The sequence below is a fragment of the Musca autumnalis genome, unplaced genomic scaffold, assembly GCF_047663935.1.
Source record: "Musca autumnalis isolate F117 unplaced genomic scaffold, ASM4766393v1 scaffold_3, whole genome shotgun sequence".
Lineage (NCBI taxonomy): Eukaryota > Metazoa > Arthropoda > Insecta > Diptera > Muscidae > Musca > Musca autumnalis.
The window spans coordinates 13,147,945-13,175,305 of NW_027411866.1; the positions used below are offsets into that span (position 1 = coordinate 13,147,945).

The following is a 27,361-nucleotide window of genomic DNA, read 5'->3' on the forward strand; positions in this document are numbered from 1 at the left end:
ACTTCTATAAAAGGCAGAAGACCTCTTGAGGTCTCCTGTAGACAAAAGAAAATCTCTAGACGTCTTTCATAGACAAAAGAAGAACTCAACAAGTTTTATATTGCCTAAAGAAAAGATCTTCTGGTCCTCTGGATAAAAGACGATCTTTTGAGGTCTTCCACAGATAAAAGAAGACCTATTGAGGTCTTCTATAGATAAAAGAAGACATTTCAGGTCTTCTATAGACAAAAGAAGACCTCTTCAGTTCTTATTTATATAAAAGAAGGCCTATAAAAGTTTCTCTGGACAAAATAAGACCTCTGCAAGCCTTCTATAGATAAAGGAGACTTCTTGTGCTGACCTGGTGATCTATAGGCAATAAAAAGCCTTTTGAGGGTTTCTTTAGACAATAGTAGACCTATTAGGAACTTCCATAGGAAAAAAAGACATCTTGAAGTCACCTATAGACAAAATAATACCTTTTGGGGTCTTCTGTAGACTCAGGTCTTTAATAGACGAAATAATAACTTTTGAGATCTACTTTAGACAAAAAAAGATTTCCTAAGGTCATCTATAGACAAAAATAGATCTCTTAAATTCTTCTATATACCTCTTGAGATCTTCTATATGTATCAGAATATCTCTACAGCTCTGCTATAGACTTCTTGAGGTCATCTAAAGGCAAAAGATAAACATTTAAGTCATCTATAGGCAATAGAAGATCTACGAAGCGCTTTTGTAACACTTCTATAAATGGCAGAAGACCTCTTGAGGTCTCCTGTAGACAAAAGAAAATCTCTAGAAGTCTCTCATAGACAAAAGAAGACCTCAACAAGTTCTATATTGCCTAAAGAAACAAATCTTCTGGTCCTCTATGGATGAAAGACGATCTTTTGAGGTCTTCCACAGATAAAAGAAGGCCTCTTGAGGTCTTCCACAAATAAAAGAAGACTTTTTTAGGTCAGCTATAGACAAAAGAAGACCTTTTTAGCTCTTATTTCTATAAAATTGGACCTCTAAAAGTTTCTCTGGACAAAATAAGACCTCCCCAAGCCTTCTATAGATAAAGGAGACATCTTGTGGTTTTCTATTGACAAAGGATGACCTCTTATGGTCTTCTATGGACGAAAGAAAAGCTCTAGAAGTCTTCCATAGATAAGCGAAGACATCTAGAAGCCTTCTATAGACAGAAGAAGACCTCAATACCTCCTGATGTCTTCTTTAGACAAAAATTCACCTTTAGAAGTCTTCTCAAAACAAAAGAAACACTCTTTCGGTCTTCTATAGACAAAATAAGATTTTTAAAGTCTTATCTAGACAAAAGAAGACCTCATCAACTCTTATTTATATAAAATTAGATCTCTAAAAGTTTCTCGGGACAAAATAAGACCTCTGCAGCCTTCTATAGATAAAATAGACTTCTTGTGGTTTTCTATTGACAAAGGATGGCCTCTTAAGGTCTTCTATGGACAAAATAAGACCTCTTGAGGTCTTGTATATACAAAAGAAGACCTCTTGAGGTTTTCAATATACAAAAGAATACCTCTTGAGGTCTTCTTGAGACAGAAAATATCACTTTAGACAAAAGAAGATCTCTTGAAGTCTTCTATAGATATAAGAAGACCTCTTATGGTATTTTGTAGACAAAAGGAGACCTCATGAGGTCTTCCATAGACAATCGAAGACATCTAGAAGCCTTCAATAGACAGAAGAATACCTCAATAAATCCTGATGTCTTCTTTAGATAAAAATTCACCTCTAGAAGTCTTCTCAAAACAATAGAAACCCTGTTTCGGTCTTCTATAGAAAAAATATGATTTTTAAGGTCTTATCTAGACAAAAGAAGACCTCTCTAAATAAAAGAACACCCCTTGTTGTCTTCTATAGACATAAGAGGACCCCCTGAAGTATTCTATAGTAAAAAGAATATCTTTTAAGGTCTTCGTTAGACAAAATAAGACCTCTTGAGGTCTTGTATATACAAGAGAATATCTCTTGAGGTCTTTCTTGAGATAAAAAAGATCACTTTGGACAAAGGAAGATCTCTTGAAGTCTTCTACATATAAGAAGACCTCTTATGGTATTTTGTGGACAAAAGGAGACCTCTTGAGGTCTTCCCTAGACAAAGGAATGCCTCTTGAGGTTTTCTATAGACAAAAGATGACCTCTTGATGTGTTCTTAGGTAAAAGAAACCCTCTTGTATCTTCTCTAGACAAAATAAGACCTTTTGAAGTCTTCTGTAGACAAAATAAGACCCCTTAAGGGCTTCTAAAGACAAAAGATGTCTTCCTGAGGTCCTTATTTAAATAATAGAAGACCTATATATGTTATATAGACAAAAGACGACCTCGTGAATTATTCTATAGACAAAAGAAAACGCTTGAGGTCTTCTATATACTAAATCAGACCTCTTAAGGATCTTTGTAGACAAAAGAAAAAATCTAGAAGTCTTCTATGGGCCAAAGGTGACCTCTAGTAATCATCTATAGACAAACAAACAGCTCTTACTATGGAAATTTATTCCAAAACTTCTTAAATTGATGTTTCCGAACTTTATATAAGCTCAAAACCTGCTTAAAAACCCTATGTAAATGTATGTAACCAACAAGATCTTTGGAAATTATTATGACATGGGGTTTGAAGTGTCTTGTGGCATTTTGTTTCTTTCAATTTAAGGAGATATGGCCCTTTTACGAAGATAACCCAATAATTAATATTAGTCATACGATCCCAAGTACATTTTTTTTTAAAATTGCCTTTTAGGGAGGAAATCAAGTACTTTTTTTCTAACTAAAGGCGGGAGTGGCTTTCTAATTAGCTATTCTAATTACAGGAATAATAATAAATAATACTTTTTGCTATGACTATCCTCAGCAGGCGATTTAAAAGTATCCTAACATAATAATTTATTCTTAAAATTTTCTTAATTTCTAATATTGGTTTCTAAATTCCAATTGCTGCTCACCATGGCAACGTCTTTCATCCGATGTATCTTCAGGACAATCAATATTGCCATTACATCTCAATTCCTTACTAATGCAGGTGCCATCATCACACTGCCATTTGTCATGTAAGCAGGCTGTATGATTTGGAAAACAAAGGAAAGAACAAATATAGATGTATAGCTCACTTGATAAAAGTGTCAAAAATGTAACTTCAAAAACTAAACACAAACATACGACATCCTTCCTCATCCGAACGATCGTGAGGGCAATCCGTTTGGCCATCACAGCGATGGATAATGGAAATGCAACTGAAATCACGGCAAGTGAATTTGCCTTTGGGGCAAAAATATCTTAATTTGGGAACAACTTTTGAGCAAACAGAGAAAATAGAACAAGAGTTGAAGGGGGAAAAGAAGAGAATTTCAATTTCATTAATGGAGATGAAATCTTTTTACAATAGTTTGTTGTATTATTTTACAAAATTGTTGTTGTTATTACACAATACTTACTGCTATCACAGTGTTCTTCATCATCACCGTCCACACAATCTTCGGTGCCATCACAGACTATGCCTTCACTGATGCAGGTGATGCCATCTCTACAGAGATACTGATCACTGCTGCATACAACGGCTGTTAGTTTCCAGTTTTGGGGTTAATTTCATTTTTTTAGCAGGTTAGTCCAGTAGGCGTTTGGTGTTAGAAAGGGGTTAATAGTTTTTTTTGGGTTTTCAAAGGACATGCATTTTGTACAAATGTGTTAGTGTTTCATATCGAGGAGTAGTAGGGGTTAAGGCATGTTAAAAAATTAGATTAAAGAGAAAAGGACAATATTAATTTGTTGTTGTTTGTTTACACTAATCAGAATTAGTTAATACATATGATTTCATTTTGCTGGGGTTTTAATACTTCTCAATAAAGCTTAACTTATAGTTGTTTTTATATATTTATATGTTTTTTAAATATATAATTTTATATACTATAACAAAAAAGTGTTATACTGTGATATATAGAATACACATAAGTAGTGACTATTTTGCTTCTTTGTTTTAGGTTATAATTCATAATAATGTACTTACGGCATCTATCGTCTTCATCATCACCATCGGGACAATCTCTAATAGTATCACAGCGTCTGCCAAGATCAATGCAATTACCGGCACGACATTTGTATTCAGTGGATTTACATTCTGTAAAGGGAAAGAAAGGGGAAGAACAAGGATTAGAAAATTTCAAGTCAAAAATATCGGTATGTGAAAGGAAACTATTAAATTTGTGTTTAAGGGTTATGGGTGGCGTATGATTTTTATTAATTATTACCTCAAGGGCGTATGATTAGTATTAAATGTAATCATATGGGGCGTATGATTACTATAGTGAGTATCTAGAGGCGTATGATAGTCTTGACTAGGGTTTAAATAATGTTAATTATAAAAATTCAGTTAAAATAATCTTTTTACAAAATTTTTGTACTTTTCTTTGGAAAGTTGATAACATTTCTCCTTTACATAATAGAGACATTGCTTTGAAAAATTCCCAAACCTATTATTTCATAACTGCATACTTTCCTTCAATTATTATGTTGGCGAAAGCAATTAAACTCCTCTGTTTCTTATAAAACAAAAACCAACTTTTTTTGTGGAAAATTAGTAAACGTTTTGTTTTTAAATTTCCAAAGCTTTGCCGTACCACTGATACCAAAAAAATGGTTAAATGACAAATGTTAATCAAAATCAGAAAACAGTCAAAAAGTTTGCAACTTATTGCATTATTTATAATGGAGCTGTAGTGACTTCCTTCCCAAAGAAAATCACAACATTTAAATGTGCAATACTCGGCGGTTTTGTTAATGCAAAACGATAAACGATTTTTGCATTTTGCGGCTCTTCTTCGCATTGCAGATATCACAAGAGACAATGAGCCGTAAGGCAAACAAAATTGTCCTTAAGGTTTCTTTCCGTAGAGTTGCGGGTTTCTTTGACCTGAGTTTCATACTTTTGCATAGTTTTATTGTTTTAGTTAAAGCAAAAGAAATAAACCGCCTAACAAATCATGAGGTTTGTTGATGATGACAGTTAAAAGTTAAGTTCAACTTTAAACATGGAAATAATATTAAATTTGCATGGATTTTTCAACCTAAGGTGAAGGGAGGCCTTTTGGAATTGTAGGGAAATTGGAAATATTTTCTTAAAAATATTTTTAAATATTTTTATAGATTTTAAATATTTTTTTAAATAAATATTTTTTAAATTATAAAAAGTATTTATGGAAAATAAAGATATTAATACACCTACTGCATTCAAATTAAAAATTATTATGCGCACCAATCTTGAAGTAATCTATAGGTAATAGAAGGCTTCCTGAGATCATCTGTAGATAAGCGAAGACCTTTGGAGGCCAGCTATAGGCAATAAAAGACCACTGCTATCATGTATAGACAATTGACGACTTTTAGAGGTCATCTTTAGGCATTAGAAACCCTCTTGAGGTCATTATTAGGCAATAGAGGTCATCTTTATAAAATAGAAGACGTTTTAGGGTAATAGCAGACAATAGCAGACATCTTTAAGTCTTTCGTAAACAATAGAAGATCTCTTGAGGTATGGAGTACCTCTAGAAATCATCTATAACAAAAAAACATTGTTCCACAACATCCCATACGGGACAAGGGAGACTTCTCTCATATCTATAGACAATAGAAAACCTTTGAAGATTTCTTGAGGTCATCTTTGGGCATTAGAAAAACTCTTGAAGTCATCTTTAAACAATAGGGGACCTCTAGCGGTCATCTTTAGACAATAGAAGACATTTTAAGGTCTTCTATAGGCAGTAGAAGACTTATTAAGGACTTCTGTAGGCAATAGCATGCCTCTTTAAGTCTTCTGAAGGCAATAGAAGACCTCTTGGGGTCCAAAATAGCTCTAGAAGTCATCTATAAACAATAGAAAACCTTTGAGGTCATCATTAGGTAATAGAAGACGTTTTGAGGTCATCTTTAGGTAATAGAAAGCATTTTGAGGTCATCTAAAGGCAATAGAAGACCTATTAAGGACTTCTGTAGCCAATACGAGACCTCTTTAAGACTTTTGTAGGCAAAAGTTGATATCTTGAGACATCTTTAAGTCTTCTGTAGACAATAGAAGTTCTCTTGAGGTATGGAATACCTCTAAAAATCATCTATAGACAATAGAAAGCTTTGAAGATTTCTTGAGGTCATCTTTGGGCATTAGAAAACCTTTAGGCAATAGGGGACCTCTAGCGGTCATCTTTAGACAACAGAAGACGTTTTAAGGTCTTCTATAGGCAGTAGAAGACTTATTAAGGACTTCTGTAGGGAATAGGATACCTCTTTAAGTCTTCTGAAGCCAATAGAATACCTCTTGAGGTCTAAAATAGCTCTAGAAGTCATCTATAAACAATAGAAAACCTTTGAGGTCATCTTTAGGTATTAGAAGACGTTTTGAGGTCACCTTTAGGTAATAAAGGGCATTTTCAGGTCATCTTTAGGCAATAGAAGACCTATTAAGGACTTCTGTAGCCAATACGAGACGTCTTTAAGACTTTTGTAGGCAAAAGATGATATCTCGAGACATCTTTAAGTCTTCTGTAGACAATAGAAGATCTCTTGAGGTAGAATAGAATAGAAAACCATTGAAGATTTCTTGAGGTCATTGTTCGGCATTAGACAACCTCTTGAGGTCATCTTTAAGCAATAGAGGACCTCTAGCGGTCATCTTTAGACAATAGTAGACGTTTAAGGTCTTCTGTAGGCAGTAGACGACTTGTTAAGGACTTCTGTAGGTAACAGGAAGCCTCTTTAAGTCTTCTTAAGGCAATAGAAGACCTTTTGAGGTCTAAAATACCTCTAGAAGTCATCTATAAGGAATAGAAAACCAAGGTTAAGGTTTTTGTATGCAAAAGATGACCTTTTGAGGTCTAGAAAACCTCTAGAGGTCATTCCTAGGCAATACAAAACCTTTGAGGTCACCTGTAGGCATCAGAAGGTCGCTTGAGGTCTTCTATAGGTAAGTTAAGACCTTTTGAAGTCATCTATAGGGAATAGAAGACCTATTAGGGATTTCATTAAGGCAACAGGAGACCTCTTTAACACTTCCGTAGGCAATTTAAGACCTCTTAAAGTCTTCTATAGGCAACAAATGACCTGTAGAAGTCTTCTGTGAACACAGATGATCTTTTTAGTTCCTCTATAGGAAAAAGAAGACCTTTTGAGCCTTTCTATAGACAATAGAAGAACTGTCGATGACTTCCGTAGAAAACAGAAGACTTCTTAAGAATAAAAACTAGGATTTGATAAAAAATCAAAATAATCATACGCCTACTGGTACCAAATTAAAAATTAAATCAGCAAGATATATTTTAACAAATATTTCAAAAATTTCTATGGCTTTCACTGAGGGCTACGGCCATGTTTATATTATAGCTTTTTGGAGGGTTAACCTTCTTTATGAGGATTTATTTGAAATATAAGCAATGGAATTGACATTTGAAATCCATTGGGTTTGTTAAATCCGGTTATATATAAGCCCTGCAGGCTTCAGATGAATTTTCATCAGACAATTTGTGAAGTTCTCCCGAAATACCTTATGGTAATTTTTAATAGGAAATGTTGTGATTTTTTAGGCGAATTTTGTACTGAAAATTTCGTGGCACCTTCCCTAAAAACTACTGGCGAATTTTTTAAAGAAGATTTTGTGGAGCCTTTACTGAAGGCGTCAGGCGATTTTTTATAGACAATTTTGTGGCGCCTTCCCCAAAGGGATATTTCTATAGAAATTTGTGTGGAGCCTTAAAATTTCGTGGCACTGAAAATTTCGTGTACTGAAAATTTCTGGCGAATTTTTTAAAGAACATTTTGTGGAGCCTTTCCTGTGGAGCGTCAGGCGATTTTTTATAGACAATTTTGTGGCCCCTTACCTGAAGGGATATTTCTATAGAATTTTTTGGAGCCATCCCAGAAAGCTTCCGTAAAATTGTTTATAGAAAAATTTTTTAAGCCTTCCTTGAAATTTCCTGTAGGAAATTTTATGATGATTTCCTTGAAGACTTGAGGGTAATTTTTTATAATTTACTAAAACATTCCCTGAAGGTTTAGGGAAATTTTCTACAAACAAAAAGTCATAAAGAACATTTTGTGATGATTTCCCTGCAGGCTTCAGAGGAATTTTGTGAATCCTTTCTGAAGCTTTAGCGGAACTTGCTTTTGAAAATCTTACGAAGCCTTCCTTGTAGGCTTTAGGGTAATTTTCTATAGAACATTTTGAGCATTCTTTTGAACATCTAGTGAAGCCTTCCTGAAGACTTTAGGGAAATTTTCTACAAAAAAAAAAAAAACCTATAGAATATTTTGTGATGATTTCCTTGAAGACTTGAGGATAATTTTTTATAATTTACTAAAACATTCCCTGAAGGTTTATGGAAATTTTCTACAAACAAAAAATCATAAAGAACATTTTGTGATGATTTCCCTGCAAGCTTCAGAGGAATTTTGTGAAGCCTTTCTGAAGGCTTTAGCGGAATTTGCTTTTGAAAATCTTACGAAGCCTTCCTTGTAGGCTTTAGGGTATTTTTCTATAGAAAATTTTGAGCATTCTTTTGAACATCTAGTGAAGCCTTCCTGAAGACTTTAGGAGATTTTTCTATCGAAAATTTTACAAAGCCTTCCCTGAAGGCTAAACGGTAATTTTCAATAGAAAATTTTGCGATGCCTTCCCTCAAGGCTTCAGGGAATTTTCTGTTGAACATTTTACAAAGACTTCCCAATTGAAAATTTTGTGATGCATTCCCTGAAAGCTTCAGGGAATTTTTTGTTGAAAACTTTGTGAAAGTTTCCAAAAGGATTTAGGAGATTTTCCGATTGAAAATTATATGAAGTCTTCCCTCAAGGCTTCTCGGGAATTTTCTATGGAACACTTTGTTAAGCCTTCGATGAAAGGAAGTTTTTTATATAGAAAATTTTGTGAAGCCTTCTCTGATGGCTACTGCCGAATTTTCTACAAACAGTTTTGTGAAGCCTTCCCTGAGGGCTTCAACGATAATTTTCAGTAGAATTTTTTTATTAGGCCTCCCTTAAATTCCAGGCAAATTTTTATAGACAAATTTGTGAGAGAACTTTAGATATTAAATTTAGTAAAGAATTCCTTTCCTAAAGGCTTCAGGGAATTTCCATTAAGACATTTTGTGAAGGCTGCAGGGGAACTTCCATTAGGAAATGTTGTGAAACCTCTGGTAAGGCTTCAGGCGAATTTGCTATAAACAATTTTTTTAAGCCTCCCCTGAGGGTTTTAGAGGGAAATTTCAGTAGAATGTTTTATCAGGCCATCCCTGAATTCAAGTAGAATTTTTATAGACAATTTTGTAGGGGGATAGCAAATTTAGTAAAGCCTACCTTCCCTAAAGGCTTCAGGGTAATTTACATTAGGACATTTTTTTGGAGCCTTTCCTGAAGGCTTCGGGGTAATTTCCATTAGGAAATTTTGTGAAAAATTTCGTAAAGGTTTTACGGCGAACTTTCTATAGACAATTTTTGAAGCCTTCCCTAAGGGCTTTAGGGGGAATTTTCAGTAGAATATTTTATCGGGCCTTTCCTGAATTCAAGGAGATTTTTTATAGAAAATTTTTAGAAGTGAACTTTAGATATTAAATTTAGTAATGGAAAGAAGAATTTCCATTGACATTTTGCGAAGCCTTTCCTTAAGGCTTCATGGAAATTTAATAAAGAAATTTTTTTTAAGCCTTCCCTGAAGGCTTAACGGGCATTTTGAATAGAAGACATCAAAGGAATTTTCCTGAAGGCTTCAGGGGAATTTTCAGTAGCAAATTTTTTTCAGATCTTCCCTGAATTTCAAGGAAAAATTTTATAGAAAATTGTGTTAGGGGAACTATATATAAGAAATTAAGTAAAGCCTTCTTTTCCTAAAGGCTTAAGGGGAATTTCTTTTTAGAAGTTTTGTGAAGGCGAATTGTGAAGGCTTTCCTTAAAGCTTCATGGAAATTTAGTAAATAAACATTTGTGAAGCCTTTCCTGAAGGCTTAAGGGGCATTTACAATAGAAAGCTTCAGAAGAATTTTCCATGAAGACTTCAGGGGAATTTCCAGTAGAAAAATTTTGAGATCCTCCCTGGATTTCAAGGGAATTTTTATAGAAAATTGTGTGAGGGGAACTTTATATAAGAAATTTAGTAAAGCCTTCTTTTCCTAAACTCTTCAGAAGAAATTTCATTTAGAAATTTTGTGAAGCCTTTTCTGAAGTCTTTAGGCGAAATTGTGAAAGCTTTCCTTAAGGCTTCATGGATGTTTTGTAAAGAACATTTTTTGAAGCCTTTCCTGAAGGCTTAACGGGCATTTTCAATAGAAGATATCAGAGGAATTTTACTGGAAGGGTTCAGGGGAATTTTCAGTAGCAAATTTTTTCAGATCTTCCCTGAATTTCAAGGACATTTTTATAGAAAATTGTGTTAAGGGAACATTAGATAGGAAATTTAGTAAGGCCTTCCTTTACTAATGGCTTCAGGGAGACTTCCATTTAGAAATTTTGTGAAGCATTTCCTGAAAATTTAGTAAAGAACATTTTTTAAGCCTTCCCTGAAGGCTAGACGGACATTTACAATAGAAAGCTTCAGAAGAATTTTCCATGAAGACTTCAGGAGAATTTCCAGTAGATCCTCCCTGAATTTCACGGGAATTTTTATAGAAAATTTTGGGAACTTTAGATAGGAAACTTAGTGAAGACTTCCCTAAAGGCTTCAGGTGAATTTCCATTTAGACATTTTATGAAGCCTTTCCTGAAGCCTTTAGGGGAATTAGTGAAGGCTTTCCTTAAAGCTTCATGGAAATTTAGTAAAGACAATTTTTTGAAGCCTTCCCTGAAGGCTTAACAGGCATTGTCAATAGAAAGCTTCAGAAGAATTTTCCATGAAGGCTTTAGTAGAAAAATTTTCAGATCCTCCCTGAATTTCAAGTGAATTTTTATAGAAAATTTTGTCAGGGAACTTTAGATAGGAAATTAATGAAGCCTTCCCTAAAGCCTTCAGGGGAATTTCCATTAAGACATTTTGTGAAGCCTTTCCCGAAGGCTTCAAGCGAATTTGTCAAGGCTGTTTTCCTTAAGGCTTCATGGGAATTTATTAAAGACAATTTTGTGAAGCCTTCTCTGAAAGGTTAACGGGAATTTTCCCTGAAGGCTTCAGGGGAATTTTTAGTAGAAATGTTTATCATGCTTTTCCTGAATTTCAGGGGAATTTTGTAGAAAATTTTGTCAGAGGAACTTTAGATAGGAAGTTTAGTGAAGCCTTTCTTGAAAAATTAAGGCGAATCTTCAATAGAATATTGTGTAATATTGTTCCTAGTGACTTCAGGGGAAATTTCGATAGAACGTTTTTTTTGACGGCTTCAGGGGAATTTTGTATAGAGAATTTTCTGAGATCTTCTCTAAAGATTTCTGTGGAACTTTCTATAGAAAAATTTGGCCTGAATTTCAAGTGAATTTTTATAGAATATTTTGCCAGGAGAACTTTAGATAGGAAGTTTAGTGAAGCCTTTCTTGAAAAATTAAGGCGAATCTTCAGCAATGAATTTAGTGAAGCATTCCTTGAAAAATTAAGGCGAATCTTCACTAGAATATTTCGTAAAAGCGTTCCTAGTGACTTCACGGGAAATTTCGATAGAAAGTTTTTTGACGGCTTCAGGGGAATTTTGTATAAAAATTGTTGGGAAGCTTTCCATGAATGTTTTGGGGCAATTCTCTATAGAAAATTTTATGAAATCTTTCCTGAAGGCTTCAGTGTAATTTTTGTGGAGCTTGCCCTGTCGGCTTCAGGGAAATTTTATATAGAGAATTTTGTGAGATCTTCTTTAAAGATTTCAGAGGAATTTTCTATAGAAAATTTTGTAAAACCTTCGCTGAAAACATTAGGGACATTTTCAATAGTAAATATGGTGAATCCTTTTCTGAAGCCTTCATGGGAATTTCCCTGAAAACACCAGGGAATTTTTTAATAGTAAATATGGTGAATCCTTCTCTGAAGCCTTCAGGAGAATTTCCAATAGAACTTAAGTTATTAATAGAAATTTAATATTCTTTTTATTGTTATCTGATTGCTACAGGTAGCTGGAATTTATAGATTTCCCAAGATTCTGCAGATTTGTATCACTTTTTTCCTTTACCTATAGCGTATAATACATTTACCTAAGCCAATTGCCAAATTTTGTTTTACTTTAAAACAAAATTTCACTTTTATCCTTCTCGCCTTTACAAAAACACAGATACCTGTTGGCTTATTTTTGTTGAGCTAAAGCCAATTCATGGCTTGTTTGAATAACAACAAATATAATTCTTTAAATCAACATTGTTATCCTTCTTTATTCATTGGAAATTTGTTCTTTTCTGCTTTCGTGTTGAATACAGAAGAAGTGAGCTTTAATCTGTAAAGGATTTCTGTGGATGTCTTACGAGTAAGGGATGAGTTTTTGTTAATTTGTGTAACAATTAACAAAATTTAGAGGCGATGTAATTTTAAAGCCGAAGGCACTTGCTTTTTTTTCTTCATCTTCTTTTCTTGTGGAAAAGTTGCTATTTAAATCAAGAACTTTTTTGGGGGTTGGCAATTAGAAAAATCAAAAAAAAAAAAAATTATGTTGTATTTTAGATATTGTCTTGCCAATACTGGCATTTGTAAACGCCCGGTTAGATACTATTCTTATTTACTTCATAAAAATATGTTTAATTTTTTTCACTTATCCCCAATGTCTTGCAACAGGAATATTAAATAATTAAATATTAATTTTATTTAATTATTTTTTTCCGGGTCAAAATCTTATTCAGATGATAATCTTATTTTCACGCCTAAATGTATGCTTTACTCTTTCATTTATCCCCTTTATTTTGCAATAGAAATTTAAATATTTGCCTTTTTCAATATTTTCTTTTGTTCTAATCATTATATCAATATTTCCATTGTTTATTTAGAAGATTTTACTACAACAAAAAAATTCCTTGCCTTTGAAAACAAAGGAAAAAACAGCCAACCAATTGAAATCCCCGATTATCCTTTATTGATACATCAATACAAATCCCCCCTCATACTGATTTTCGACACCCTAGACAACAGAAATCCCCAAAAACATCAAACAAAACACACAAACACACACACACACACACTGTGTTTACACACATTCCCTTAAACAAGAATTTCATTTGTTTACATTGAAAGGGCAAACATTTGACACCAGGAAATCCCCTCTTCCTCCATTCCCCCACTCTTACTCAACCACCCCAAATGTCATAAACATTATCATTATTGGTTATCATGATTTTATCTTTATATAAACACAAAAATATATGACTTCTTAACAGCGTTAAGTAGCAGGATTGAAGAAATATTGAACAGGATTTTGGGCAACATTTTCAGCAATGATGCGATGTTGAGAGACAACAAATGTTTCTGGCTGGTGCTGCAGACAGAAACAACAGCCTGTTGATATGTAGAGGCATGAACAACTTTGGAATGCGTGAAGTTGTGTGTATTGTGTCCTTTTTTTGATTGTGTGTATATGTGTGTGTGCGTTTTTGGTTAAACAAACACAAAAGGCAAATTATGGTAATTGCTGGTGTTTAAGCAATGTAACAGATGCTGTACCTTTGCTTGTTGTTGTTGTTGTTCTGTTGTTGTTGTTGGAGTTCAAGTGTTAGTTTCATCACCTCCATTAATTTTTATTTGTTTGTTTTTCTTTATATCTGCTTTCTCTAAATGTTTCCGATTTGTTGCTGCTGTGTCGTAGTTTCAAAACTCAAAGGACATTTTGATTGTTCTCATAGGGATTAGGGGAACAGAAATAAGGGTAGAGATGAATTGAGAGTAGTATGCACAACGTGGTAGAGAAACAAAATTGTCTAGTGATGCCTGAATGTATGCTTCAAAGGGGGGACATATGTATTTTATCATAAAACTTTAGAGGATGAGACGAATAATCCCTTAAGAGGTCTGCTGTATATAGAAGGCCTCCTAAATGCGTTTTATATAGATAAAGGGCTCATTAAGAGAACTTTTATAGAGAGAAGATATGTTTTATAGAAATGAGACTCTATAAAAGGACTACTATAGAAATAGAGATAAATTTTCTAATACAATTTTAGGGGCTTAATTAAAGATTTGGGCTAATTTTTTTAAAGAAAATCTTTTGAAAGCTTTAGGAAGAATTGTGAAGGCCTGAAGTCGTAAACGAATTTTGTAAAGAACTCCTTGAAAGTTTATGGGAAATTTTCTATAGCAACTTTTATGAAGCACTCCTGCAAGAAAATGTTGTGAAAACCTCACTAAAAGTTTGAAGGGATTTTTATTGAAACGTTTGTGTAAACTTCACTGAAAATTGTAGGGATTTTTTTACAGACATTTTTTTAAAGACTTCCCTGAAAACTTTAGGGAATTTTTATAGTAACATTTTTTTGAAGGCTTTAGGCAAAAATTGAAAATTTTAAGGCTGTAGGGAGATTTTGTTAAGCCCTCCCTGAAGGTTTATGGGGAATTTTCTATAGAAAATTATATGAAGCTTTAATCGGACTTTTAAGGGGCTTTTAATGAACATTTTGTAAAGAACTCTGGGGAAACTTCAAGGGTTTTTTATAGTAAATTGTGGGCGAAATCTTTCTATAGAAGCTTTAAAGTATTTTTTAAAACATTTTGTGATTATCTCTCTAAAAGCTCAAAGATGATGTTTTCTATAAAAAACTTTGTAAAGTCTTTTTTAGAAGCTTTAGTTGAGTTTTCCGTAGACAATTTTGTGAAGCCTTCCTCAAAGTTTCATGGGATTTTTTTTATAAAAAATTTTGGGAAGCCTTTCTTAAAGACTCGAAAGAGATTTTTATAGAAAATGTTCTGAAGTCTTTAGGAGAATTTTTTAAAACCTTTCTTGAAGGTTAGGGAGCATATTATATAGAATATTTTATGAAATTTTCCTTAAAGACTTCAGGTATTATTATAGAAAATTTTGTGAAGACATCTCTGAAAGCATCAGTCGATTTTTATAGAAAGTTTTTTGAAGCATGCGCTGAAGGCGTCAGTGATGTTTTCTTTAGAGAGCTTTCTATAAAAGCTTCAACAAATATATTATAGAAATATTTTTAATAACCGCTTCAAAAGCTTCAGGGGAATTTTGTATAGACAATTCTGTGAAGCCTTACCCACCGGCTTCTGCACTTTGTGAGGCCTTGGCTGAGGGCTCTCCCTGAAAGCCATGGGGGAATTTTCTATACAAACGTTTGTAAAGGGTTCCCTGAAAGCGTCAGAGGAAGATTTCAGGGCAATTTTCAAAAAAAAAAAAAAATTAAAGCCTTCCTTAAAGGCTCCAAGTAAATTTTGTAAGCAAAAATTTTTAAAGCGTTCCCTGAAGACTTCAGGGGAATTTTTATAGAAAAGAAGCGATTTTATATAATAATTTTGTGAACCCCAACCCAAAAGCCTTCCGTGCAATTTTTTAGAGAATATTTTGTGAAGCTCTCCCTGAAGTCTTCAAGGGAATATTTTACAGAAAATTTTGTGGAATTTCCTAAGGAAATTTTTTGAAAGCTCTTCCAGAAAGGCTTCAGTGGAATTATCTATAGAAAGTTTTGTGAAGGCTTATCTGAAGGCTCCAGGCGATTTTTATAGAAATTTTTGTGAAGCCTTCCCTCCATGGTTCTGGGGAATTTTGAACAGAAAATTTTGTCAAGCCTGAAGGTTTTCTATAGAAAATTCTATACAGGGAAATTTTCGGAATAATTTAAGAAGTCTCCGGAAGGCTTATGGGGTATTTTCAATCGAACATTTCTTCAAGCTTTTCCTGAGGGATTCGGGAAAATTTTCTATACAAAATTGTGATAAGCCTTTCCTGAGGGTTTTAGGTAAATTTTCTTTGAAAAATTTTGTGAAGTTTTCCCTGAGGGCTTCCGGGGAATGTTCTTCAGAAAATTGTGCGAAGACTCCTTGAAAGCTTCAGAGGGATTTTCTTTAGAACATTTTGTGAAGCCTTCCCTTAAGGTTGCAGGGGAATTTTCTATACTAAAATTTCTGAAGGTGGAGACTTTAGGGGAATTTTCTCTAGAAAATTGTGTGAAGCTTCCCCGAACCCTTAAGGGAAATGAATATTATTTAGAAGATATTGTAAAGGCTTCCTTGAGGGCTTCAAGGGAATTTTCTTTAAAAAATTTTGTGAAACCTTCTCTGTGCCTGAAGGTTTTCTATAGAAAATTCTATTCTCCGGAAGGCTTATGGGGTATTTTCTATCGAACATTTCTTCAAGCTTTTCCTGAGGTATTCGGGGAAATTTTCTAAACAAAATATTGATAAGCCTTTCCATAGGGTTTTAGGTAAATTTTCTTTGAAAAATTTTGTGAAGTTTTCCCTGAGGGCTTCCGGGGAATTTTCTTCAGAAAATTGTGCAAAGACTCCTTGAAAGCTTCAGAGGAATTTTCTTTAGAACATTTTGTGAAGCCTTCCCTTAAGGTTGCAGGGGTATTTTCTATACGAAAATTTCTGAAGGTGGAGACTTTAGGGGAATTTTCTCTAGAAAATTGTGTGAAGCCTCCCCGAACCCTTAAGGGAAATGAATATTATTTAGAAGATACTGTAAAGCCTTCCTTGAGGGCTTCAAGGGAATTTTCTTTAAACAATTTTGTGAAACCTCCTCTGTGGGCTTCAGGGGAATTTTCTTTAGAAAATTTTGTAATGGTTTTAGTGAGGTCTTCAGAGAAATTTTTTATGAACAATTTTGTAAAGCCTAGCTTCAAGGCTTCAGGAGAATTTTCTATAGAAAATTTCTGTGGGCTTCAAATATTGTAAAGCCTTCATTGAGGGTTTCTAGGGAATTTTCTTTAAAAAATTTTGTGAAGCCTTCTCTGTGGGCTTCAGGGGAATTTTATTAAGAAAATTTTGTAATGGTTTTCGTGAGGTCTTCAGAGGAATTTTCTATGGACAGTTTTGCAAAGCCTTGCCTGAAGGCTTCAGGGGAATTTTCTATAGAAAATTGTGCTAAGCCTTTAGGGGCTTCAGGGGAATTTTCTATAGAAAATTGTGCTAAGCCTTCCCTTAAAACTTCAGGGGAATTTTCTTTAAAACAGTTTGTGAAGCCTTCTCAGGGGGCCACAGGAGAATTTTCTTTAGAACATTTTGTAATGCCTTTCATGTGGACTTCAGAGGAATTTTCTATAGAAAATATTGCTAAGCCTTCCCTGACGGTTTTATGAGAAACTTCTGCCCGAATGCTAGGGAGAATTTTTTTTATAGAACATTTATTGAATTCTAACTGAAGACTTCAGGGAGATTTCTGCAGAATGTTTTGTGAAGCCCTCCCCCCATGACAGTTTCAGGAAAATTTAGAATTTCTATGGAAAATCTAGAAGGAATTACGGGAATTTTCTATAGAAAATTAGAAGGTTTCTAGGAAATTTTCTATTGAAATTTTTTCGAAGCCTTCCCTGAAGGTATAAGGATACACTCACTTTTCAATTTTTCTATAGAAATGTTTGTGAAGCCTTTATTGTAGGCATCAGTGAAATTTTCTATAGAAAATGTTGTAAAACCTTTCCTGAAGGCTTCAAGGCAATTTTCTATAGAAAATTTTGCGGAGCCTTTCCCGAAGGCATAGGGGAATTTTCCATAGACGCTGCAGGGAATTGTCTATAGAAAAATAAGTGAAGCCTTCCATGAAAAAAAACGAAGCCTGATGGGTTTAGGTTAATTTTCTATTGGAAATTATTCTAAAAATTCAGGGGAATTTGAATATATTTTATTGGACGGTATACTTTTAGGATGAATAGATCACGTTTAAATATTTAGGATGCTTGAAATAGTGTAATATTGTCTATAGAACATTGTGTGAAGCCTTCCCTGATGACCTAAGATTAATATTAAAAATTTACGAAGTCTTTTATGAGGTTTTTGTGGGGGAATTTTTTATAGGAAATTGTACTAAAACGTCAGGAGAATTTTCTTTATATATATTTTATTGTACTGCATACTTTTAGGGTGCTTGAAATATTGTCCAGAAAATATTGCGTACTTTTAGAAGGCTTTTGTAGCTCTTTTCCCCAATTGCGAAAAATTGAATAACACTTGCAACAAATTGCCGCACAAAAAGCGCATGTCATTTCTAACAATTACACACACACCCATACTCACATACATTTCGACATTTCGCACAGAATGTTGAATGTTTTCGTGTTGCAGCATTTGTTGTGCTTTTTTTCCTGGCATGGCATGCTGCAATTCTCACACAAAAATTGAATTTATTACTAACATTCATTTCCGTTTTGCCCACAAAATATGGAGGGGTGGAAAATGTAGTGAGTGTGTGTGTCTACACCTCTAAACTCCACACACCCTTATAACATGTTTCGAAGCAGCATTAAAGTGGAGTAGAAAAGTGCTGTTGTTTTGGCACCACTTTTTGTGTTGGCCTTCAACCACAACCTTTCGGTTTATGGGCTCCTGTTCAAAAGTCCTTCAAGAGAGATGACACTTCCGGTTTCGAGTGCAATAAAAGATGAGAAAATGTATGGCAATATAAATGACAAGAGTAATGGAGTGCCACTACAATATGACAAAGACATATAACTGTAAAAGGAAGGAAATGGAAAACTCTTAAAGTTTTCTTCTAACTGGTTTTCTAAGAGGTTTCTAAGAGGAAGAGCAACAAAACGAACGAACATCTTGAAGGTCATGAGATGTTTGTTGAGAAATTTGACACACTTGAAAGTGGAACTTCTAATGGGAGTACAGCAATTGAAGTTGGTAGGGTTAGTGCTAAAACCTAAGCAAGACAATTGATGATTATTTAGAATTTGTTATCACGTCCTGGTTTCAAAGGACTAGGACAATGGCGGTTCGTGGTTCGCTCATCATTATGTGTTAATTGTTTATAAATTTTTAAAATGAAAATCATGTTTTTTTGGTGGAATGGACGAAGTTATAATTAGTCGGGGTTGCTGTGAATGGTTGGTTGCATGCAACATATATTTTATCAACTGGAAAATTACGCGATTTCGAATTAAAAGAAGAAGAGCCACCATGCTAGTCACGTAATAGTTGTTAAAGGTTATTTAATGGTGACAAAAGTTCCATGGGTGGTGTATGGAGATATTTGCACGGCTGCAGAGACATGCAATGTCGTTACAACAAAGTAAGGAGAAGCATGCAATTTTTGGGAATTTTCAAAAAAAAAAAATAAATAAATAAATAAATAAATAAATAAATAATTTTTCAAAATAATTTGAATTTTCAAATTTTGAACTGAAAATTTACCCGGACCGTTTCGGAAAGCTGTGTCAAAAATTTTTATAGAGAATTGGCAGGAAGCCTTAATGCAGATTTGACAGAATTTTCTATATGAAGAAAGATAATAAAAGATGAGAAAATGTATGGCAATATAAATGACAAGAGTAATGGAGTGCCACTACAATATGACAAAGACATATAACTGTAAAAGGAAGGAAATGGAAAACTCTTAAAGTTTTCTTCTAACTGGTTTTCTAAGAGGTTTCTAAGAGGAAGAGCAACAAAACGAACGAACATCTTGAAGGTCATGAGATGTTTGTTGAGAAATTTGACACACTTGAAAGTGGAACTTCTAATGGGAGTACAGCAATTGAAGTTGGTAGGGTTAGTGCTAAAACCTAAGCAAGACAATTGATGATTATTTAGAATTTGTTATCACGTCCTGGTTTCAAAGGACTAGGACAATGGCGGTTCGTGGTTCGCTCATCATTATGTGTTAATTGTTTATAAATTTTTAAAATGAAAATCATGTTTTTTTGGTGGAATGGACGAAGTTATAATTAGTCGGGGTTGCTGTGAATGGTTGGTTGCATGCAACATATATTTTATCAACTGGAAAATTACGCGATTTCGAATTAAAAGAAGAAGAGCCACCATGCTAGTCACGTAATAGTTGTTAAAGGTTATTTAATGGTGACAAAAGTTCCATGGGTGGTGTATGGAGATATTTACACGGCTGCAGAGACATGCAATGTCGTTACAACAAAGTAAGGAGAAGCATGCAATTTTTGGGAATTTTCAAAAAAAAAAAATAAATAAATAAATAAATAAATAAATAAATAATTTTTCAAAATAATTTGAATTTTCAAATTTTGAACTGAAAATTTACCCGGACCGTTTCGGAAAGCTGTGTCAAAAATTTTTATAGAGAATTGGCAGGAAGCCTTAATGCAGATTTGACAGAATTTTCTATATGAAGAAATTGCTCTAGAGCTTATAAGAAGGCTGGAAGAAGCATTCAATTTTTAGGAATTTTCAAAAAAAAAAAAAAAAAAAAAAAATAATAATAATAAATAAATAATTTTTCAAAGAGTAATTTGAATTTTAAAATTTTTTAATGAAAATTTCCCCTGGGCCTTTACGAAAGTCCTGCCAAAAGTGTTTATAGAGAATTGGCAGGAAGCCTTGATGAAGATTTGACAGAATTTTGTATGAAAAATTGCCATAAGGCATTTGGAAAAATTGCCTTAGAGTTTATAGGGAAGGCTGGAAGAAGCAGGCAATTTTTGGAAATTTTCAAAAAAAAAAAAAAAAAAAAATTTCAAAGAATAATTTGAATTTTAAAATTTTGTATTGAAAATTTCCACGGGGCCTTTAGGAAAGACCTGCCAAAATTTTTTATAGAGAATTGGCCGGAAGCCTTAATGAAGATTTGACAGAATTTTCTATGGAAAATTGCTATAAGGCATTTGTGGAAAATTCCCTAGATTTTATAGGGAAGGCTCCACAAAATTATCAATAAGAAATTCTCCCGAAGTCTTTAGGGATGGTCACACTAAATTTTCTATAGAAAATTCCCTTTAGATTATCTCAAAAATATTCTAGAGAAAATTCCCTTAAATCCTTCACGGAAGGCTTTACAAAATTTTTACTTAAGGTGGTACAGTTTTAGGCAAATAGCATTAACATGATCTTTAAAGTCTACTTTTAGGAAGTATTTTTTAGTTTTACAAATTTTGGGAATTTTCAAAAAAAAAAATAAATTTTTCAAAAAATAATTTGAAGAAATACTCCCGAAATATTTAGGGACAGTAGCACAAATTTTGGGAATTTCCAAAAAAAAAAAAAAAAATAAATTAATTTTTCAAAAAATAATTTGAAGAAATTCCCCCGAAATTTTAAGGGACAGTCACACAAATTTTGGGAATTTACAAAAAAAAATCAAAAAATAATTTGAATTATTGAATTTTGTACTGCAAATTTCCCCGGGGTCTTTAGGAAAGCCCTGCCAAAAATTTTTATAGGGAATTGGCCGGAAGCCTTAATGAAGATTTGACAGAATTTTCTATGGAAAATTGCTATAAGGCATTTGGGGAAAATGCCCTAGAGTTTATAGGGAAGGCTCCACAAAAATATCAGTAAGAAATTTTCACGAAGTCTTTAGGGAAGGTCACACAAATTTTGGGAATTTTCAAAAAAAAAAAAAAAAAAAAAAAAAAAAATTATAATAATTTTTAAAAAAATAATTTGAAGAAATTCTTCCGAAGTATTCAGGGAAAGTCAATCACATTTTGGGAATTTCCAAAAAAAAAAAAATAAATAAATAAATAAAAAAATAATTTGAATGGTAGAATTTTGTAGTGAAAATTTCCCCGAAGCCACTAGAAAATCCCTGACAAAATTTTTTATAGACAATTGGCCAAAAGCCTTAATGAGCATTTGACAGAATTTTCTATGGAAAATTCTCCCGAAGTCTTTAGGGAAGGTCATACAACATTTTCTATAAAAAAATCCGTTCAAGTTATCTCAAAAATTTTCTAGAGAAAATTCCCTTAAATCCTTCACGGAAAAAAAATTTGCCCTCTAAAGGTAGGTTTACAAAAGTGCCACACTTTTAAGCAAATAGCATTAACATGATCTTTAAAGCCTACTTTTAGGAAGTATTTTTTAGTTTTACAAAATATTATCTTAAAATTAGATTTATGTTCTTCTCCCCCTCTCTCATTGACATAAAAAATTCCCTTTAAACTTTCACGGAAGGCTTTACAAAATTTTCTATAGTTAATTTTCCTACTAGGGAAGAATATACAAATATAGCATACTTTTAGGTAAATATAATTAAAAAGTGTCCTTTAAAGCCTACTTTTAGTTAGTATTTTTTAATTTTGCAAAATGTTTTCTAAGAATTAAATGTATGTTATTCTCCCCCCCTCTCTCCCCCCCCCCCCTCTCTCATTGACATAACAATAATGGAACAAATTTTAAAGACCACATTAATTTGACATTGTCAAATAATAACAAAAATCCCTCACTCACACACAAATATGGCAATTTACGCTTTGAATAAACAATTCAACATGCAAAAGAGGCATTTATGAAATGAAGCAGGGAAAAACTTCAAGGAAGAGGCTCATCAAAGTTAGTGTGTGTGTGCTTGTGCAATAACAGCAACAATAGCAAGAAAATTATGCGTGTGAAAAACTTTTCCAATGAATTCAGTTTTATTTGTTAACAAATAAACAATAATGCCAAACATTGTTTAAGCATTATTAAATGGGATTTTTGTGACTGCAAAAGGTGGTCCCATAACAAAGTCATTAAAGGCAGAAAATTGTGGTATGAAACATAATTGTTCGCACTCCTGCTCATTCCCAATCCCTTATGTCTCAAAACGACAACACTATTGCACCGAACTTTCCCTAATCACTGTCAGCCACTCCACAATGTCTTGATGTCTGAAATGTGCATTTGCTGGCTCATCGTTGTCACCACCACTGCCACGGCGTTGGCCTTTTGTGAAAAGGTTCTAGTTGTTTGTTTACTTTTTTTTCATAAACTATGCATGCATATTCATGACATTCGTGTTAAGTTATCATTTTTAAGATTTGTACACATCACCACTGAGACTGCAGTGAACGTTGGTGGCATTCATTGTATGGTTGGTGGTGTACTTTGTGGAATTGCCTGTTAATATCACAGTGAAATCAGTGAGAGTAACTGACAGATGAAGTGGTTTTTCAAAATGAGGCATTTGTTGTCAAATCACTTGACATATTTCTTTCAAAAATGTCTTCCCATCTAAGGGAGCAAAAATATGGATTTTTGTAACTGAATAGGTAAATATGTGGCCTAAAAGTAGGCTATATATTTTATTGTGGAAATACAATGAGACAAAACACTTTTCCCTAGTCAAGGAAAAATTGAAGAGATATTTAAATTCAATTCAATTGGTTAAAAGAGAGATATATGTAGAGGGAGAACGAAATTAATACTACGTATTGCAAAATGATGTGGCATACTTTTAGGCTGTTAGGGGCAGGAAGACAACTCGGTTTGAATCTTTTCATTTGTGTTCTTAAGTGGAAATCAATTACTATTTATAGTTAGCAACTAGACATTGGCAATTGCCGCAAGGAAATTATATAGACATGTGAATTATGAAAAACAAGGAAAATTATTGCCTAACATTAGGCTGTTAATAATAAATACTTCACAGAGAATACTTTTAGGGAAGGAGATTGTGGCAAATTAATGGAGTTTGGGGTATGAATATTTCTAAGGATACCGCCTTAGTTGGGTGTGGCTTCAGAGACAATTTTCTAAAGCAAATTTTCTTCATCACTGACAAAATTTCAGTAAAAAATTATTTTACAAGGCAAACTTTAGGATCATTTTTTATTAAAATTGTGCGGCAGAAATTTTCTACAAAATGTTGCCAGGGAGAAATTACTTTCTACGGAAATTTGTGATTTAATACATCTCTTAGGAGAGAGGAATTTCATTGATCTGCATCTAAAAATGATTAAACAAAGAAAAGGGGGTGGTTCTGAGGATCGTATTAGTATTGGCGCTACTTATACGCTCCATCAAAACACAAAACTTGTATTGTTCTATTCTGTTCTACAGCCTTTTCTAAAAAGAGATTACTCTCTAACAAAATTTCTGCTTTAATAAATTTCTTAAGGGAGAAATTTCGTTGATTTTCTTCTAAAAATGGTTATTGGTTGGGGCTGTGCGCTCCATAAAAATTCAAAATTTGTATTGTTCTATTCTGTTCAACAATCTTTTCTACAAGGAGATTACACTCTAACAAAATTTGTGCTTTAATACATTTCTTAAGAAGGAAATTTTATTGATTTGCATCTAAAAATTATTAAACAAAAAACGGGGGTCTGTGGAGCGGATTAGTTTTGAAGCTACTTATACGCTCCATCAAAATCCAAAACTTTTATTGTTCTATTCTTTTCTACAAACTTGATAGAAGAGAGAGAAATTTCATTGAGTTGCGTCTTTGGATCGTATTAGTGTTGACGTTTCTTATACGCTCCATCAAACCCCAAAGTGTGTTTTAGTAATGCAGATTAAAATAATAATTTTCAGTATTATTAATATCATCCATAGGTAATTGTTCTTTAGATAATAATGAGGGAGAATATTTCCTTTCCATAAAAGCATTAGCGGAGTTTTCTATAGAAAATTGTGTAAAGCCGTCCCCAAAAGCTTCTGAGGAATTTCCTATTAAAAACTTTGTTAAGCCTTACTTAAAGCGAACTTTCCATAGAGAATTTTGTGAAGCTTCTGGGGAATTTCCTATTAAAAACTTTGTTAAGCCTTCCTTAAAGCGAAATTTCCATAGAGAATTTTTGTGTTTAATTAACATTTCAGGCGTTCCTCAAAGGATTTAGAGTATATTCTTTGTAAAGTAATTTCTGTAAAGTCTTCTCAGAAGACGTTGGTGAAATTTGGTAATAGAAAGTGTTGTGAGGTTTCCTGAAGGGTTGAGGGAAATTTTTCATATAACTTTTTTAAAGGCTTAGTAAAAATTTGGATTCAAAGTTTCATTAAGCTTTCTGCGAAGGCTCCAGTAAAATATTCCATAGAAAATTTTCTGAAGCCTTCAATGAAGGCTTCTGGGGAATTTTCTATAGAAAAATTTGTGAAGTCTTCCCAGAAGGTTTCAGGGCAATTTTCTATAGAAAAATTTGAGAAGCCCACCTTGAAGGCTTCAGGAGAATTTTCTAAGAAATTTTGTGAAACTTTTTCTAAAGGCTTCAGAAAAATTTTCTACAGAAAAAATTCTGCGGAATTTCATATTAAAAACTTTGTTAAGCCTTCCTTAAAGCGAATTTTCAATAGAGAATTTTGTGAAGGCTTCACTGTATTCCTATAGTAATTTCTGTAAAGTCTTCTCAGAAGACGTTGGTGAAATTTTGTAATAGAAAATTTTGTGAGGTTTCTAGAATATTGAGGAAATTTTCTATAGCAATTTAATGAAGTCTTTCCTGAAGGCTGGAGGAAAATTTTCTATAGAATTTTTTTAAAGACTTAGTAAAAATTTATATTGAAAATTTCATTAAGCCTTCTGAGAAGGCTAAAGGCTTGTAGGAAATTTTCTATAGAACATTTTGTGAAGTCTTCCCCGAATGTTTCAGGGGATTTTCTATAGAAAAATTTTGTGAAGTCTTCCCAGAAGGTTTTAGGGGAATTTTCTATAAAACTTTTTGTGAAGTCTTTCCAGAAGGGAAGGGAATTTTCTATAGAAAAATTTGAGAAGCCCACCTTGAAGGCTTCAGGAGAAATTTCTAAGAAATTTTGTGAAACTTTTTCTAAAGGATTCAGGGAATTTTTCAATAGAAAAATTTGTGAAGCCTTCCTTGAGGGCTTCAGGGGCATTTTCTATACATAATTTTGTAAAGCCTCGCCTGAAGCCATCAGTGAAATTTTCTAAAAGAAATTTTGTGATACCTCCCTTAATAATTTCAGCGAATTTCTCATAAAAAATTTTGTGAAACCTTCTTAAAAGCTTTAGAGAAATTTTCTATAGACAATTTTGTGAATTTCAGGAGAATTTTCTGTAGGGAATATGTGAAGCGAGCCCTGAATTTTCTATAGATAATTTGTTGAAGCTTTCCCTGAAGGCTTTAAAGTAATTTTTTTGTAGGAAATATTGTATAGCCTGCCCTGAATGCTTCAGGAGAATTTTCTATAGGAAACTTTGTGAAGCCTTTCGTGAAGGCTTCTTGGTAATTTTCTACAGAAAGTTTTGTGAAGCCTACCCTAAATGATTCAGTGGAATTTTTTAAGGAATTTGGTGAAACCTTCCCAAAAAGCTTCAGGGGAATTTTCAATAGAAAAAATTTTCAAGACTTTCCTGAGGGCTTTAGGGGAATTTTCTATATATAATTTTGTGGAGCCTTTTCTGAAGGCTTCTGCGGAATTTTTTTATAGAAAATTTTGTGAAAACTTCCCTAAAGGCTTCTGGAGAATTTTCTATAGGAAAATTTGTGAAGCCCTTCTTTTTTTGTGAGGCCTTTCCTGAAGTCTTCAGGGAAATTTCTTATAGAAAAGTTTCTGAAGGCTTTAGGTAAATTTTTCTTATGAAATTTTGTGAAACCTTCCCTAAAGGTCTTAGGGGAATTTATTATAGAAACATTTGTGAAGCCTTTCTTTTCTACAAGTCTTCTGGAGAATTTTCTTTAGGAAAATTTGTGAAGCCTTCCTTAAGGGTCTCAGGGGAATTTTCTATTTATATAACTTTGTGAAGTATCCCAGAAGGCTTCAGGAGAATTTTCTATAGAATCTTCCCTAAAGGATTCAGAGGAATTTTTTAAGGAATTTCGTGAAACCTTCCCTAAAGGCTTCAGGGGAATTTTCTATAGAAAAAATTGTCAAGACTTCCTTTGGGGCTTCAGGGGAATTTTCTATATATAATTTTGTGGAGCCTTTTCTGAAGACGTCTGGGGAATTTTCTATAGAAGATTTTGTCAAAACTTCCCTGGAGAATTTTCTATAGGACAATTTGTGAAGCCTTCTTTGAGGGATTCAGGGGAATTTTCTATACATAATTTTGTGAAGCCTCGCCTGATGGCTTCAGTGAAATTTTCTAATAGAAACTTTGTGAAACCCCCCTTAATAATTTCAGGGGAATTTTTCCTAAAAAATTTTGTGAAACCTTCATTGAAGGGTTTAGGGAAATTTTCTATAGATAATATATTGAATTTCAGGAAAACATAATTTTTTGAATTTCAGGAAAATTTTCTGTACGGAATGTGAAGCGTGCCCTGAAGACTTCAGAGAAATTTTCTATAGATAATTTTGTGAAGCTTTCCTTCAATGCCTTAGGGTAATTTTCTGTACGAAATATTGTGTAGCCTGCCTTGAATGCTTCAGGAGAATTTTCTATAGGAAACTTTGTGAGGCCTTTCCTGAAGGCTTCTGGGTAATTTTCTATAGAAAACTTTGTGAAGCCTACTCTAAATGCTTAAGGGAATTTTTTAAGGAATTTGGTGAAAACTTCCCTAAAGGCTTCAGGGGAATTTTCTGTAGAAAAAATTGTCAAGACATCCTTGAGGGCTTTTATCAAACCTTCCCTTAAGGCTTCAGGGATGATTTCTAAGAAATTTTGTGAAACCTTCCCCAAAAGCTTCAGGGGTATTTTCTATAGAAAAATTT

General features: G+C 33.3%; 1 protein-coding gene across 31 annotated transcripts in view; it reads right to left on the reverse strand.

The window, feature by feature from the left end:
• The window catches only part of trol (terribly reduced optic lobes), a 387,741-nt gene that overhangs the window by 101,122 nt on the left and 259,258 nt on the right, over nucleotides 1-27,361 (reverse strand). For 16 of the 31 annotated variants that reach the window (XM_073973632.1, XM_073973639.1, XM_073973635.1 and 13 more), the window contains one exon: nucleotides 4,004-4,114. In XM_073973632.1, the coding sequence (XP_073829733.1) occupies nucleotides 4,004-4,114 (111 nt within the window). Of the gene's footprint in view, nucleotides 1-3,434; nucleotides 3,558-4,003; nucleotides 4,115-27,361 lie in introns of all 31 variants that reach the window. The other 15 variants (XM_073973630.1, XM_073973626.1, XM_073973621.1 and 12 more) reach the window with 1 other exon arrangement.